The sequence below is a fragment of the Pan paniscus genome, chromosome 10, assembly GCF_029289425.2.
Source record: "Pan paniscus chromosome 10, NHGRI_mPanPan1-v2.0_pri, whole genome shotgun sequence".
Classification (NCBI taxonomy): Eukaryota; Metazoa; Chordata; class Mammalia; order Primates; family Hominidae; genus Pan; species Pan paniscus.
In genome coordinates, this window is record NC_073259.2 from 46,155,921 (window position 1) to 46,172,564 (window position 16,644).

A 16,644-nucleotide genomic window follows, 5' to 3' on the forward strand; every position below is an offset into this window, starting at 1 on the left:
GTGTCACTGAGTAAGCTGGGCTCACCACCCCCAGGCACGGCTGCTGTGTGAAGTCTGTGCATTCACCACCTGCCATATTTGGGGTGGGCTTACCTCTTTGGAATGTGAATCCTTCTTCACTTTATCACTATTTTTAAATGGGATTTGTGTAGAGGAAGAGAAAGATATCTTTTCTTTACAGCCTGTCTACAAATATCTTTCCCAATAAGGCTGTGTCAACCTGAGTCTAAATTTAATGCCTCCATAAAAGAGAGAAAAATAGTGAAATAGTTATTTTGTCTACACGACACAATATTGCTGATTTAATCCATCTGTTTCTCTGAATTGGGCTGACTTGGGGTAGATACACTGATTGTGACTGTTTAATTTCTTTCTTTTTTTTTTTTGTTTTTTCAGATGGCAGTGAAGAAAATTAAGTATTCTTTAATTTTTGTAGAGTATTTGGGCAGAATAACAAAAACATAAACTAATCATATTCTATCTCATGTACCCAAATAGTATTTAGCTAAGAGAAAAATTTTGAAACACCATAGGTTTCTGTTTTATTTTTGGGTTGATAGTTAGGGATAGTACTTCCCCAAAATCTAATAGGGCAAATAAATAACAGAAATTTTTTTCACAAGGAATGAGACCAGTGGTTTCTCTCCCAAACACATTGACCCTGTTTTCTATTCTTTATAAGTTTTGGACAATATAGCCTCATTCAAAGGATATATTGATTTTAATTTTAAATAAAATTAAACTAGTAAAAAGTGACCTAAATATTTTTTAAGGGAAAATATTTTCCTTATAGTGACATAAAAAATCAAGAATAGATCTATGTACTTTCAATAATATGAGAAACATATCTTCTCTAAATCAGAATAGGCTGAAATAAAGACTAAGATTACAACAAAATTGGTTGAAGTGAGCAAATAATTCAACAGAACTCAATATCTGTTTTCTTTCTTTCTTTCTTTCTTTCTTTCTTTCTTTCTTTCTTTCTTTCTTTCTTTCTTTCTCTCTTTCTTTCTTTCTTTCTCTCTCTCTTTCTTTCTTTTGTTTGAGATGAAGTCTCGCTCTGTTGCCCAGGCTGGAGTGCAATGGCGCAATCTCAACTCACTGCAACCTCTGCCTCCCGGGTCCAAGAGATTCTCCTGCCTCAGCCTCCTAAGGGACTACAGGTGCACACCGCCACACCCAGCTAATTTTCATATTTTTGTAGAGACGGGGTTTCACCATATTGGCCATGCTGGTCTCAAACTCCTGACCTCAAGTGATCCTCTGGCCTTGGCCTCCCAAGGTGCTGGGATTATAGGTGTGAGGCACAGCATCCTATTGTACCTGTTTAATTTCTAACTGTTCTACCTACAGTTACCCATGCTGTACTTAAAGGTGTAAGTGAGGCTGGCCATGTGGGACACTCATCTCGGCCATCGATGCTCTTCTTCTACCAACTGGGGAAAACAGAAGCTCTTTGTTTTCAGTTCAGTGGCTCCAGAAATTGCAGCATTTCCTTATTAGTCTGACACTGCTATGATAGAATATTTTTCACATTAAGTGAATGAACATTTATTTACAACCTTTCTCAAATATGGAATACACATTTCCTGTCTCCTCAAAGAGACCACATTAAACTTAAATTAGCATTTTATTGGACATTTCAGTTTATCATTATGAATCGCAGGGACTACAGCAGATGCTGTAGATCGGGATAGTCCCTGGAAGCATTGATGACTGTAAGGGCATTGACCCTACCCCACTGACCTTCGGCTACCATGTTTTGTATTTGTTGTGTCAACTTCATATTGCATTTCTGTGTCCTCTCTTACTCTCCCTTTTTCCTGTTCTCATTGTGCTTCATCAACAACTGCTGCTTTCCTATCTTACCTCTAGTTTTCTGCATCTAATTGGTGAGGTCAGATGCCATTACCTGTTAATACAATATCTAAACTATGAATTAGCAGACATGGAGTAAGAAGGACTCTACAGTGCACAAAATGCATAGCTTTATATAACATCAATTCTGGCTATTTAGTGGTTTAGTTCCCCTTCTTTTCAGTTTCTTGGGTATGGTATGGATAGTGAGATTGTTGGACGATCAATTTCCAAATCAGTGATTTGCATATGTGTGCCACATATAGGTCTAATTCCAGTTTGAGTCACAAATTAGAGGTTTTTAATTAGTTGTTTGGAGTCACAGATGGGTAAAATATTAATGTTGGTGTTCAGTTGGCTTTAGAATTTTAATAATTTCCATAGTTTATTTTGGCTTTGTCAATTTAAATTTTAAATTTTATTTTTCTTATGTCAATTCCCATTGCTAGTGAAAAGAAATTTTCCCACAGTGGGTGGAGAGCTTAACTTGTACTCATAGATGGACCATGATTGCTGGAAGGAATCCAAAGGGCTCTTATATGTAGACACAGTCTATTGGCAAAGATGAATCACAGAGCTAGAGGATGAAATTAAGAATAAATTTGCAACGAGTCTGTACCACTTTGCTACTCACTAAACTAGATCATTTTGAACTAGGCTTCGATTTTTTCCACATACTTTAGTGTGTTCTCCCAAATTCTTTTTTTTTCTGTTGAATTTTTATGACAACTTGTATTTGAAGTCAGTTGTATAAATGCCTTTATAGTTGTATCTAAATTATTAGTCCACAGGGGCTTTCCTAACTCCTATGTGTTAGAATTGTGCTAGGCACAGTTCTTGTCCCCAAGCATCTTCCAAGCTCATTGATGAGATAAAGACCAATGGATATAAGGGGAAAAAATTAAAACTACACAAAAACATATGTAGCTTAGGCTATAAATGCCAGGGGGATTCAGAAAGCCAGGGAGACGTTGTGTTCTAGAGATATCAGAGAAGGCTTCTCAGAGGGGCTTTAACCTAGGAGGTCTTGATAAATGTGTGGAATTTGGTCATTCTATCTTCCAGGTAGAGAATATAGGACCTTCTGAGCCCCAAAGAGGACATGGGGCACTGATGGCAAGAGACCAGCTTTCTTCTAGCAGAGATTGGGCCTGAGGAAGAGCCCAGAGCTTAATGCAAGCCCCTGAATGGGAGTATGGAGACTCAGACAAGGCCCGTGGAAGGTAGGGGAGATGCTGGAAACTGGTTGAATTCTTCCCCATCTCCATCCAGACTGGACAAAGCCTGGAAGCATTTCCTTCAACAATGAGTTCTTTCCCTTTCCAACCAGAGCACTTGGAACTCCAGCCTCTACCAGGACAAGTGTCAAAGCATGATAGGCTAGGGATGGGGTCCCAGGACCCCTGGTGGAAGCCTAAGGCCCAGAAGTAGCTTCTTTCAAGTGCTCTCAGCTTCTAGGGGGAAAGCTCCAGAGAAACAAAACTGCCCAGGAGGGCAGAAGTTCTGGTTAAGTCAGACCCCAAATTCTGAGTTTCATTTTGCCTATAGTTCTTTGGGGGACCATATCGCTCAAAAGGAAGGTCTGTTTGGGGACGTTTCCTCCCTGGTATGAAAGGTGGCACCGGAGACCAAGAGAAGAGACCAGCTAAGCCCTGGGGAGAAGGCAGTTTGGCTAAGGTGAGAGAGGGCGCTCACCGGGGAAGGTGAGGTGAGGCGGCAAGCGGAGGGCTAGGGGGCCGACTGGGAAATTCTGGCGCTTCTCCCCGGCTCACAGAACTCGCCAGCTGGATCGGCCTCCCCGATCCCTGGCCAGGGCCGCAGCAGTGACCAACCGTCCCTGGCCAAAGCTGCTCTACGCCGGCCGGCAGTGCCCACTCCCCGGGGGACTCCCGGACCCCAGCCAGGAAGAGCAGACACCACGTCTGAGCCTGGAGCTAGACAGTCCCCCCACAGCAGGCAGCTTGCACCGTTTAGTCTCGGCTCCCTCCGTCCTCTGTGGCTCTTTCAGTCCCCTTCCCAGGGCCTGCCCCTGCCCCCCACACCTTCACACAGGTCTTCTTCTGTGCAGTAACACACCAGCTCTTTTCCTGGCTGTCGGCTCAGGCCAACTTCGGCCTGTGCTCCAGAGGAAGCCTTCAACGCAGAGCTGGATGGGGGAGGGGTGGAGGGCAGTCGCTGTGAACGTCCAGGTGGGAGTCTGGGGACCAGGTACTGCAGGGAAGGGCTAAAAGATAGGTCGGGGTAACCCTTCAGATCTGGCTCAGCTAGCCTGTCTCCAAGATTTAGGACTCTGAATCTCTGTGGGCTCCTCCCTGTCCCCACTCCCAAACGCCTGACGCGGTGCCCCCTCGCCCTCCGCTGCTCCTTTCTACCGCTTTCCCTCCTCCCTCCCATGTCTTTTCCGTCCTTGGTCTAGGGCTCTCGGCCTGCGCCTCTGCAAACACCCCCCTCCCCTCCATCTCCGGCAGAACTCCGAGGGGAGGGGCCGGAGGCCACCCTTCCCGCCTGTGGTCAGAGTGGGGCAGCGCCGCAGCCCCGGGTTTGGGGGGCAGGGGCCATCTCTGCGCCCCGCCCGATCAGGCCACTCGGCGCACTAGGGGTGGAAGGCGGGAAGCGTGACTCCCAGAGAGGGGGGTCCGGCTTGGGCAGGTGCGGGCACTGGCAGGGCCCAGGCGGGCTCCGGGGGCGGGCGGTTCAGGTTACAGCCCAGCGGGGGGCAGGGGGCGGCCCGCGGTTTGGGCGAGTTCGCCAGCCTCGAAAGGGGCCGGGCGCATATAACGGGCGCCGCGGCGGGGAGAAGACGCAGAGCGCTGCTGGGCTGCCGGGTCTCCCGCTTCCTCCTCCTGCTCCAAGGGCCTCCTGCATGAGGGCGCGGTAGAGACCCGGACCCGCGCCGTGCTCCTGCCGTTTCGCTGCGCTCCGCCCGGGCCCGGCTCAGCCAGGCCCCGCGGTGAGCCATGATTCGCCTCGGGGCTCCCCAGACGCTGGTGCTGCTGACGCTGCTCGTCGCCGCTGTCCTTCGGTGTCAGGGCCAGGATGTCCGTAAGTCTTCCCCCGCCCCTGCCTGCCTGCCTGCTTTCCATGCGTCCCTCAGCATCCTTCTCCCCGGCCCTCTCCAGCTCTGGAGCCCGCGGCTCCAGGCTAAAACGGCTCCCGGGGTCGTAGCGCGCCGACTTAGGCACAGGACACGCAGAAGTTCACCAAGAAGAGTTCTGCCAATCAAGGACTCTGTCCCAGGGTCCTCGGTGCCCATCGCAGTTGCAAGTATTTGCAGGTCCCTACGTTGCGCTAGAATACTGAACTTGCAAAGTGTTGGCTCGGAGAAGTTTGCGCACAGATATAAATGGGCTCTTTTCCACCAGCTTTGATAATTAGGCGCACATGCACACAGCTCGCCTCTTCGAAGCACTTCGAGTTCAGCAAAAACAGATCTCAACTCATCGAACTTAGGTGAAGTAGGAAAGAGAGAGCGCGAGCGAGGGAGCAAGCAAACGCCAAAGGGTTGACTTCACAGCCTGTCCAAGGCTTGGTGGCTGGTGGGCTCAAAGCAGAGTTAGACAAAGGGGACTAACACTCTGACACTGGTGGGCTGAAATCCCAGGCCACAAAGAACGGCTTCCGATAGGCCCTCTGAGACCTCAGCGCCTCTTTAGGGTACCCTCCCCCTCCCAGCTGGCCCTGGAGCAAGGTGCAGCCCTAGCGCTCATCTCGACTTCCCTCCGTCCGCCTGCGCCTCTCTTCTGATAAAGGGTACAGAAACTTCCAGTAGGAGAGGCCATCTGAAAGACGATAACATTCCAACCAGACCGTGCTTTTCAAATGCCCCCGAAAATAGCGCCCCCTTCCCCGCGGTCTTACCCCATTCCCCGCCGCCCCGAGGTACTACAATGAGTTACTTTTCTAAATTCTGGAACTCACCGAGCCAGGCTGCGTGGTGTGTGTGTGTGTGCGTGTGTGTGTGTGTATGTGTGTGTCAGGGAAGGGGAGCAGGCTGGTCGATTGCTACGACTGCTACAACTATTTCAACCGGTATAGTTAGAGATGGCTCTTGTAGTCGGGTCCAAATGCTGTTCGGACTGCACCTTTCTACCCCTCCTTTGGTAAGGTCCACTGTCTGGGATTATATTCAGGACAAACGAAGCCTGGAAAGTGTATTAGGTAGAGAGGATTTTTTTTTTCCACGTGTTTGGGCACGTTTCCGACGGCTGGGATTCCAGCCCTGTCTTTGTATGTTACAGATTGTAAATCAATCGCAGAGGGAAACTCTTCGGCGGGGGGAATAAAAGTTCTCTGCCTTCGAGGCTCTGTGGGCCCTGTCCTGCCACCAGGCTGTTTCCAGGGATAGCGTGGAAGGCGGCGGGCTCAGGCGGGCTTTCCGGTCATTAGCGCAGCGGGGGCAGGGCTGGAGCCTGCGGCGCAGCTGCGAGGAGCCGGGAGCAGGAGACTCTGGCCGGGTCACCCGGTAGTGCGCTAAGCTGGAGGCGCGCTCCTGGGCATTTGAGGAATACAGCGTGACTATACGTGGCCTGGACTCAGACTGACTATATTTTTGTACTCAATTTACAAGTACACGCCCACAAAGCTGTCTTCTTGACTGACCCCTGCCTTAGTGCGCAATGGAATTAGCTGGGTGGCTTTAAAATAATTCTCAAATTCTCCATCTGGTATTAGGGTCGCTTGCTTAATTAGGCGGTAGAGCTCTCTCATCGCCGCATCTTTCCTGGGAGGGAGTGATTCCACAGCTTCTCCGGCCCAAACCTTCCAGTCGCTCCTCCTCCCAGAGGGAGTGTGATTCTGCATCCGAGAGGCTGATTTTGCGCCCTGGAGCATCCCACCTTTTATAACTTCCCCCGCCTGGGGTCAGCGGACCCAAAGGTGTGACGTGGGGAAATGCGCAGTCTGCGTGGACGTCAGGAATGTCAGACACCTAGAGCTCGGCCACACCCCTCCTCTCCATCTTTCCACGAGTTTGAGAAACTTATTGGCGGCGGCGTCTTTGACCCTCATCTGCATTTCAGAGCCCTCGCCTCCGAAAGTGCCCCTGGCTCAGGGGAGAGATCTCAATCCTCCTTTGTGAGGCTTGTTTGCATTGGGAGATTGGCAGCGATGGCTTCCAGATGGGGCTGAAACGCTGCCCGTATTTATTTAAACTGGTTCCTCGCGGAGACCTGTGAATCGGGCTCTGTGTGCGCTCGAGAAAAGCCCCATTCATGAGAGACGAGGTCCAGTGGGTTCTCTCGTACTCCCAGACCCCCTCTCCCACAATGCCCCCCTGTGCCCGCCCGCCGCCACCTCTCGGCTCCAGCCCTGCGCAGAGCGGCGGTGAAGCAAAACAGTTCCCCGAAAGAGGTAGCTTTTTAATTGGCTTGCCACAAAGAATCACTTATACGGCCCTGCGGTAATGAGGGGAACCGGATCAGGCGCGCCGGGATGCTATCGGCAGCCGTTTTGGAGCAGCAATTATGGTGGTGCTGGGCTCCTCCGTCCACACCTAGGGGATCCGGTTACGGCGCTGGCTCCTTTCTGGGGCAGTCATTTAATCCCACTTTTCACTCTCCCAGTGTCTGTGAGCGAGCCGTGTCCAGAGCCGCAGCCACAGAGTCACTCAGCGGCTCTTACACCCAGCGCAGCCTGGCCCCGCCCCTGCGCCGGCGCTTCCCGGGCCGCCCTTCCCCGGGAAATCTGATCCGCACGGGGAGTGGCCCCTCTCCTAGCATTTCCCCCTCTCCTCCCTGGGTCCTCATGGGCGAGGGTGGGCTCTCCTGTAGTCTGGGCTGGAGCGCATTAACCGATGCCCCCTCTCCCACACCTTCCTCACCGCCTGCATTCCACTGCTCCAGCTATTTTAACGGCGGGTGTGTCCCCGCAACTTCTGTATTTTCCCTGGAATCCCTCACCCTCCGGTGATTATCTTGCCCAAAGGCCAGGCGGATTTCTTCTAGTGGGAAAGTAAAAAGGAACGTTTATCTTTGGATTTTCACTCTCTTTAAAGAGCAGTGGGCAGGCTCGTTTCTTTCTCCGCCCTCTGGGTTTGTGGCTCTTTCCTATTATTCATCCCCTGCTGCTGCTATTGCCTTGGGGATTTTGATGAGAAAAACAGCGCTGGGCGCTCCCTAGCACGTGGTGCGGGCTCTACAGCCCTTGGCTGCTAAGGAGCGCTCTTGTCAGCACAGGTTTCATTTGCAGCATGAATTCCAGACGGCAGGGCGCTGGTGGAGGAGACTAGTCCCTGCTATTCTTCCTCTGCAGTCTTGGAGGAGGCCAGGCCTGGACTGGCCAATCTTAGCCCTAGCCAGGTATTCAACGACCCCTGCTCCCCAAACTGGGGTGCTGTTTTCAGATGGAGGCAGGGCCTCTCCAGGCAGGGCTACAGGTGGAGGTCAGCACTGGGGGCGCTTTGGCTCCACTGGCCTCCTAAGCAGTTTATTAGCCTGCCCAAGCCCCAAGTGTATTGTTTGAATGGGTCTATCCCCCTCCCCAAATTGGTCCTAATTCTAATATGGTTCAAAGAATGAGACAAGATCCTAATTCTAATAGCTCGTCTTTTCACCCCCCTTTCTTATATACCTATTTTTGGAGCCTCACTGCTTATAGATTCCAATTTTTGTAGGTAGAATTTTCTACATTCCCTCTGAATGTTAGTTGTCAGTTGTATTTATCTAATCCCATAATTCCCAGAGGAAGGCAGAAGAAAGAAGACTTCTCTGCTCTTGGGCTGGTGGAGGGGAGGTCTTGCCATTTTTCTGTCTCCTTTCTTTTTATAGTCCCAGAATTCCTATTCAGAATATCTTGTCTCCTCCCTTCCGCTCACCCTCCAACTCCCTCCACCCACTCCATCACCTGGTCTCCCCCTTTTTAGGTGGGTAAAGAGAATATAGTATAGTAACCCCCCACCTTCATTGCTGGGTCAAGATTTTCACTGGTGAATAGACAACATGGTGCAAGGTGCATAATAAATATTTGTTGAATACATGGAAAAATCAATGATGTTTTAGGAAAATAATTTTTAAGTTCTATATGTCCAGGTGGCCCCAGCCTACATTCTTCAGCATTTGAATTCTGTCAAGTTGACTGCAACCTCTCTCTTTTTCTCTCTGGCTCCCCACCCCCTCCTTCCCTTGGCTCTCTGCTTCTCCCTCCCCACCCTTGGTGCAGAGGAGGCTGGCAGCTGTGTGCAGGATGGGCAGAGGTATAATGATAAGGATGTTTGGAAGCCGGAGCCCTGCCGGATCTGTGTCTGTGACACTGGGACTGTCCTCTGCGACGACATAATCTGTGAAGACGTGAAAGACTGCCTCAGCCCTGAGATCCCCTTCGGAGAGTGCTGCCCCATCTGCCCAACTGACCTCGCCACTGCCAGTGGTTGTAATTTATTTATTTCCTGTTCAACATAAATAAATTACTTGCAAGCACTGCAAACATGCTCCTATAGATACTGGTCGTCTCTGCAAAGCAGAGGGGCTAGTTATCCATGGGACCTGGTAGCTGGGGTAGAAAGGAAAGGCCACTTCTCACTTGCAGGTTGAAACTGAGTGAACGAGCCTGAGACACTAGAGAGGTCCTTCTTTGCCCAACATCTCCAAAAACATTTGCTTCCAAGACACATGAAGGACAGATGTGATTCTACAAAAAAAAAAAAAAAAAGTCCTCTCTGAAATCATCTCTGCAAATTACTAGAGCAAATGCTCTGTCTGGCCAATCCACGAATTAATTCCTCCTCTGCCACCTACACCTTGTCTTCTCCTTAGAAGACTTCTATGTATGTGGTCTTCAGTGTGGAGAAAGCTCTGCCAGCTAGTGGGGAGACTGCAGGGGCAGAGGCTCCCTCTTTGAGTTATGGAACATTGGTGGTAGTTCCCTCTCTGCTATTACCTCTCTTGGAGTTGACCATTAATTCAGAAGCAAAATAATAGGAGAGGGAAGGGCTAGGCTTTGGGAGTTCTAGTGGGGACGGGTGGAGACAGAGCCCCATGTGTCTGCACTGTAGTGGGTGGTTATAAACTCCCAGTTAGATCCAGTGCTGGTGGATGATATATGTGCAGGTGACCCCTTCCCAGCATTCATACAGATGTCCTATCTCCCTGCAGAGTGAGTGGGGACACTTGTGTAGGTTTTTTGGGTAGTTCTTGCTATCCCCTTCCTGCTGAAGTAGAGAAGGCCGTGGCAAGGGAAGTGAGAAGCTGCCTTTCCTTAACACTTCACCAACACTGGCTCCCTAATGTGCAGATTCCCAGATCCTTTCTGAGGGGCCCATGTGAGCGAAGTGTTGATTGCCTTTACTATTTTGCTGCTACTGTGAAGGAGAGGTTATTGACTGGGGATGGCACAGGCTATGATGCTCCGATGCTCTTCATAACTCATATGCCTTGCTGTTTTTGTGTTTTTATTTGTGCTTGCTTCAAGGAGACCCAGCTCTAATGTAAGACCTTTCTAAGTACCTAACTCTTCCTCTGGGAGGGCTTGGGGTTCGGGAAGGGCTCCCTACCCTGTGGGGGGAAGAGAGACTGAATCTGTGCTTTCCTTCTTGTGGCTGATTAGATCTTGAGCTCTTCATTGCCTTTTTGTGCTGCCCTTGCTCCTTTCTTTTGCATGCTGCCTGCTTTTTGAATAACAAAGTCTGGGTCACCTCCATTCCTCACGGGACCTCAGCAACCCCAGGGCCACAGTGGCCCTAACACCCCAACAGAGGGGTTCAGTGGAGTCACAGGAAGCTGCTGCCTTCCTTGGTTGTGTCCTTTTACTTGTTTGATCTAATGAGTGTTTGAGTGACAAGAATAGGTATTTTTCCATCTCAAGATTCTTACCTTCTTCTTCTCTATATTTTTTCCCTTGCAGGGCAACCAGGACCAAAGGTAAGGGCTTTCTTCTTTTTCTTTTTTCATATTTTTTTGGCTTTATATTTCCTGCTTCAAAAGCAATGCTATGTTAATCCAGTCTGTGATTTTTTAGACATCAGAAGATATCTGTTTCAGAGGGCACCTCAACACAGGGGCTGCTGGCAGGGTTTTAGACTAGGGGCTTAGTGGGCTTACTCAGCTTAATCCTGTGAATGTTTCATGTTTCAGGGACAGAAAGGAGAACCTGGAGACATCAAGGATGTAAGTGCAAATTATTCTCACCCGGTATTGCAGCTGCTGCTCTAAATGGGTCATTTCCTTGTGCTCTCCTCTAACTTACCATCCTGTGGGGCTCTCTCTCACAGATTGTAGGACCCAAAGGACCTCCTGGGCCTCAGGTAAGAGAGGGAGAAATCCCTTTCTCCGTCCCTTCCTTGCTGCACGCAAGTTACTGATCTGCAGGCTCCTGGCCTTGCTGTCATCTTACCATGTTCTTCACCTTCAGGGACCTGCAGGGGAACAAGGACCCAGAGGGGATCGTGGTGACAAAGGTGAAAAAGTGAGTAAAAAGCAATGCTGCTTGACCCTGGTGGACTTCCCAGGTCCCCCAAAGCCCCACCATGTGTTTAAGGGCCTGGTCACCTCTTAAACAGCAGCCAAGGGACAGATGGCTCTTGGAGAAACACTGCTTCCCATTGATGCCTTTTTCTCTTTATGCCAAGGGTGCCCCTGGACCTCGTGGCAGAGATGGAGAACCTGGGACCCCTGGAAATCCTGGCCCCCCTGGTCCTCCCGGCCCCCCTGGTCCCCCTGGTCTTGGTGGAGTAAGTATCCTTACTTCCCATTCCTTCAGGCTGTCCCTCCAGAAATGTGGCTTTTAAATTGCTGCTTGCACTTACCTGGCTGGCTCCCAGGGCTGCCAGCAGTGTGTACATAGCCTGTCCATGGGCTTTTCCCTCAGGCCTGTAATTTAGAAGAGTCACATATTAGACATGAGACTGTGGTGCTAAGGGCTGGCTTTTTTCACTAACTGGGATTCTATAAAGAAAGTCCTCAGTTACCTGGCTTCCTGGCATCTGTACCACGTAGTTGATGCTGGGGGGTGGGTGTAAGGGATAGGAGGAAGGATGACTGGGCACTTGTATTTCCCTGGAAGACGAGTGACCACTGTCCTTGGAAGACATTTATCCTTGGTTCTTGCCAAGTACATTCCAAGCAACTATTTACTCTCATGAAAGAGCTCCACTGAGTGAAGGTGTGTGGCTAAAGTCAATTTTGGAATCAAACCAATCAACAAATTATATGATTGCCTAGTTTTTGCAGGTTTGCTATTTTGATGTTTGCTGTATTTTAAATCTTAAACTCAAATGGGCTCACAGATGCCTACTACATCTCTTGCTGAAATATTCCAAGACTGTTGATTTTAGTCTTTTGCTGGGCACTAAAGTCTTAAAGAATAAAGAACACCCTTAGAAGGTTTGGTTATGTTTCTCCATATATGTTAAATAACATCTGTCATATTTTAGAGCATAAAAATAATTTTATAAAATGAAATGCAAGGAACTGATACTTCCTCAAATAACACTTTCCCTTCCAGTGAAATGACTTTGCCACTGTCATCTAATAATCCATTCCCAAAATTACTTTCCAGGCATCAGTGGTAATTCTGATCAATGATAGGTTAGTCTCCAACAATCAGAGTTTATCTCAGTGGAGTTCTTTGTATCCATATAGCGCTTACCTAGCCAAGTAGGGAAGACCTAGTGCCTTTCAACCTCCTAATGTTGTTGGGTTTCTTTGCAGAACTTTGCTGCCCAGATGGCTGGAGGATTTGATGAAAAGGCTGGTGGCGCCCAGTTGGGAGTAATGCAAGGACCAATGGTAAGAAAAGACACTAGTTCTTTGCAGCCGAAATGGCAGGAGGTGGCCCTTAGCAGAGCCAGAGAGTCTGACAACCTCTGCTTTACAGATAATTGCTTAGAGTGGCTCTCCTCCGTAGTTATGTAACCTCCCATTCAGCTAGCCCAAAGCATTTGGTTTTTAATGGCAATGGATGCCACTTTTAATGATGCGCTGGAGTGACTAAGAAGAATGAAGACGGGGAGATGCATATAGGCTGATCTGTTAGAAGGCCAGTTGCTATTGCTCTTGGAATGAGAACTGAAGAATGCAGACAGCAGCTACTGTTCTCCAGCATCCACAGACTTCCAGCAGGAAATCTCAGCCCGCAGCTCTGACTTGGCACATGCTAAATGAAACTCAGCCTTTAGTAAACATGGCTGCTGTCCAGGAGAAAGCAAGGCCAGCTTTTCTGTCCAAATGGTGCCTGTAAATAAAAATAGAGTGTTGCGTGGGGAGTGGGAAATGAGAGGGAGAAGCCACTCTAGGCCCCTTGCCCACAGAGTAACTTCTTGTCCTTTGCCCAGGCTGTTGGCTGGGAGAAGATGGCACACTGGAGGCCACTGAGGAAGCATGTGCAGTAAACCGCTCATTTTCTGTTCCGATGCAGGGCCCCATGGGACCTCGAGGACCTCCAGGCCCTGCAGGTGCTCCTGTAAGTATCTGCAAGTCTTTTTGCCTCCATCGTGTCGCAGATGATTCCCAAGCACTATGATGTTTTAGCAGTTTATAGGGATTGACCTGGTATCCTCATTTTACTTTTTAGGGGCCTCAAGGATTTCAAGGCAATCCTGGTGAACCTGGTGAACCTGGTGTCTCTGTGAGTACCAGCACGGCCCTGTCCCTTCTCTGGGGGAGCCTCTAATGATAGACCACTAGGACCGCAGCTGCTGTCCCTCCCAGGCTCTGCCCAGCTCTTTCCCACAGTCGGTGGCCCCAAGGAAATTCAGATGTCACTTCCTAGCTGTGGAGGAACTCTGACAGACAGCCCAATGTGGCAAGGACCACCAGGGACTCTGTCCTAACAGCCCCCTTTCCAGGTCACCCTAGCCTGTGCTATCTGCTGCCTCCCACTATGATCTCTGCACCTTTGCTCTGACCTTCCCATCTTTCTTCTTCATAGAAGAACTGGCTTCCAAAACTACAATGTCAAAGTTTTGTCCATTGCTTAGGTGTCTTCCCACTCTAACCATCTCTTACACTATCTTCCTTTGTTTGTAGGGTCCCATGGGTCCCCGTGGTCCTCCTGGTCCCCCTGGAAAGCCTGGTGATGATGTGAGTATACACGAGTAGACAAATGAGGAGCTGCCTACTTTGAAAGGGCCTGGAGAGGGTGTGTGCTTGGGGAGTGACAGGGAGGCACCCAGGGTGGAGGTGTCTTGAGGAGCAAGACTGGGCAGTCCCAAACCCTGACGCCATCTCCTATCTATATGGCCACTGTGACTGTGCTGGCAAGTTCCCTGGGGACTGCTTTGGATCCAAGGGGAAGACAAATAATTAAAACATCATTAGCCCCAGGAAGGGAAATTGAGAAATGAGAGAAGGGAGAGAAAAAATACAAGGCAGAAAGATGTAGAGAAGGAAAAACAAAGAAAGAAGCGTTCAACAACCCAGCATTATCTTAATTGTAAATGAGTTAGAAAAAGCACAGCCTGAGTCAGGATGTCTACAAAGGATGCAAACGAAATGAAGAGACAAGAGTTGGCACTCTTGTGCTATTTTTATGAATTGCATTAGACAGTAAAAGTCTCTTGAGGTTAGGGAGAGCACATACAGTCAGCAGAACCTAGGAGAGGAGAGAAAAAGCCTCTCAGGGGAAGTTGGAGGCTGGTGAGGACAGAGGAGCTTGCCCATGGGCTATGCATGTGTCCAAAAGAATAAATGGTGACCCATGAAAGGCATCCAGGCACGTGGAGTCTGAAGGAGGTGAGGGAGATAAGTGAGCCGGTAGGCAAAGGCATGGAGGGCTGGAAGGAGGGAAGCCCTCTGGGGTGCCCCCACTATGCTACTGCGTCTCTGAGGAAGCTGGGATATCTCTCTGTCTCCCTTCAGGGTGAAGCTGGAAAACCTGGAAAAGCTGGTGAAAGGGGTCCGCCTGGTCCTCAGGTAAACGCCACCTTTCCCAGCCTCAGGCATCTTTCCTAGCGTCTCCCTCCCTGTGGCCTTAAACACAGTGCATCCAGTTCAATGAGGTCACTTCTGAGATGAAACACCAGTAGCCCCTATATTTATCACGACCATGTTTGTAATTTCCACTCAGGCTCTCATGAGGGAGGCTGGGCAGTTGTTATTTATACCACTTTGCATAAAATGGGGGGTACGGGGAGGGGTGGTCTGGGTTTTACAGAAAGAGCTGTCCAAGTGTGGGGATTCGAGACAACGCCCTGGTGGCCCAAGGGAGCTAGAGGCCCTCCTGCAGCCCAGGGCAGCTTTCCACTGTTATTTTACTCTGTGCTCTGAACACCTCCACTTTGGATTGCAGGGTGCTCGTGGTTTCCCAGGAACCCCAGGCCTTCCTGGTGTCAAAGGTCACAGAGTAAGTATCACGGGTGAGAAGGTTGGAAGGGAGAGATGCCTGGTGGGAGAGAAAAGCACTTTGGGGTGCGTGCATTTCTTCCAACTTAGGTTTCCCAGAAGTCTGATTGAACATTTTCTCTTGTTCCCTAGGGTTATCCAGGCCTGGACGGTGCTAAGGGAGAGGCGGGTGCTCCTGGTGTGAAGGTGAGAGGCCAGAAAGTACAATGGGATGGGGAGGAGGGAGACAATGAGGAGCCCCTCTTCCTAGCCAGGGAGACACTGTGGAGCTCAGTGGAACTAGCTCCTCAGAACAGCCTTGGCTGGGAACACCAGCCCTACATCCTGATGGGCCAACAGCAGGCCTGGAGAGCTCAGGGCATTGTCCCTCCCAGGACTGAAGTTTGTGTCAGTGCGAGCTGAGATGACCAGGGCTTTTGGCATCTTCCCTAGGAGTTTGCTGGCGGCCAAGAATGGGGTCCTAGACACTGACCTTGTGCATCATTTTTCTAGGGTGAGAGTGGTTCCCCGGGTGAGAACGGATCTCCGGGCCCAATGGTAAGTATGGACACCCTCCAGGAAGGTTTATCAAAGACTCTTCAGACTATCAGATGGCTGCAAAGAGCTCCCTTTGTGCAAAGTTCATTTTCTGTGTTGTAGATTTCATCTGATTGTGAGCAAAAAGCAAAATGTATTAGACAGATGATTTGTTCAAGATTTCACCAACATTTCCTTAAGATAGCCATGTTATCACACTAAAGATGCTCCCATTTTAAAAAATTCTGTTGAGTCTCAACATTTTGTCAAGCTCATCTACTGCAAGGAGCAAGGTGTGCTTGTAACAAAGGTTCCCAATAGGTAGCAACAGGAACATTCGTGTGTTCCGCCTGTGGAGAAAACTGTTGGGTGTGATCTGAGGCATCCTGGCTAGTCAAGGAGCCAGCACCATCAGGAGGTCCTTGTTTTCCTGGGTGTGGCCATCCTCCCTCTCCTCTGTTATCCGCAAAGGGCCTGCAGGTAGAAATGGTCACCCTGAGCACCGTAAAGCCAACTCATGCTTAGGCTGTCCTGGTGTGTGTTCCAGGGTCCTCGTGGCCTGCCTGGTGAAAGAGGACGGACTGGCCCTGCTGGCGCTGCGGTGAGTAATTGACAAAGCCAAACACCACCATTTGCCGAGCACTTTAGAGTTTACAGGTTTGTTTCTCTTGACCCTCGAAACAACCCTGTGAGGCATAGGGAGTATTGTTATCCCTTAAGAATTCACCCCCAGTGTGCCCATCAAAACTTCCCAGGCTGAGTCTGCACAGTTGAAGGAGGAAGGATAGGAATGGGAGGGTCGATGGGTGAAAGCATGATTCTCTTAACCAGTCCAGATTATCAGGTAATCCCTTCAACAACCACCACCCACTCCCTGGGCAATCCAGCTGGAGTTTACAGACAGACTTAGCTGGCTATAGCACCACTGTGCTACTCTCTGTTCTTCCTGGTTGCTCAAATGCCCTAGAAAAGTGGAACAGGTGAGCATCAACTCACAGGG

The 16,644-nt window shown here is 49.7% G+C and overlaps 1 protein-coding gene across 3 annotated transcripts in view; it reads left to right on the forward strand.

The window, feature by feature from the left end:
- The first annotated feature begins 4,620 nt into the window (after nucleotides 1-4,620).
- COL2A1 (collagen type II alpha 1 chain) overlaps nucleotides 4,621-16,644 on the forward strand; it is a 31,547-nt gene continuing 19,523 nt past the window's right edge. Inside the window, exons 1-16 of one of the 3 annotated variants that reach the window (XM_008951123.4) lie at nucleotides 4,621-4,899; nucleotides 9,013-9,222; nucleotides 10,693-10,709; nucleotides 10,923-10,955; nucleotides 11,060-11,092; nucleotides 11,200-11,253; nucleotides 11,417-11,518; nucleotides 12,498-12,575; nucleotides 13,204-13,248; nucleotides 13,360-13,413; nucleotides 13,815-13,868; nucleotides 14,646-14,699; nucleotides 15,076-15,129; nucleotides 15,261-15,314; nucleotides 15,621-15,665; nucleotides 16,192-16,245. In XM_008951123.4, the coding sequence (XP_008949371.2) occupies nucleotides 4,815-4,899; nucleotides 9,013-9,222; nucleotides 10,693-10,709; nucleotides 10,923-10,955; nucleotides 11,060-11,092; nucleotides 11,200-11,253; nucleotides 11,417-11,518; nucleotides 12,498-12,575; nucleotides 13,204-13,248; nucleotides 13,360-13,413; nucleotides 13,815-13,868; nucleotides 14,646-14,699; nucleotides 15,076-15,129; nucleotides 15,261-15,314; nucleotides 15,621-15,665; nucleotides 16,192-16,245 (1,026 nt within the window). In that variant the 5' untranslated portion in view covers nucleotides 4,621-4,814. The remainder of the gene's footprint in view (nucleotides 4,900-9,012; nucleotides 9,223-10,692; nucleotides 10,710-10,922; nucleotides 10,956-11,059; nucleotides 11,093-11,199; nucleotides 11,254-11,416; nucleotides 11,519-12,497; nucleotides 12,576-13,203; nucleotides 13,249-13,359; nucleotides 13,414-13,814; nucleotides 13,869-14,645; nucleotides 14,700-15,075; nucleotides 15,130-15,260; nucleotides 15,315-15,620; nucleotides 15,666-16,191; nucleotides 16,246-16,644) is intronic. The other 2 variants (XM_003825780.5, XM_008951124.3) reach the window with 2 other exon arrangements.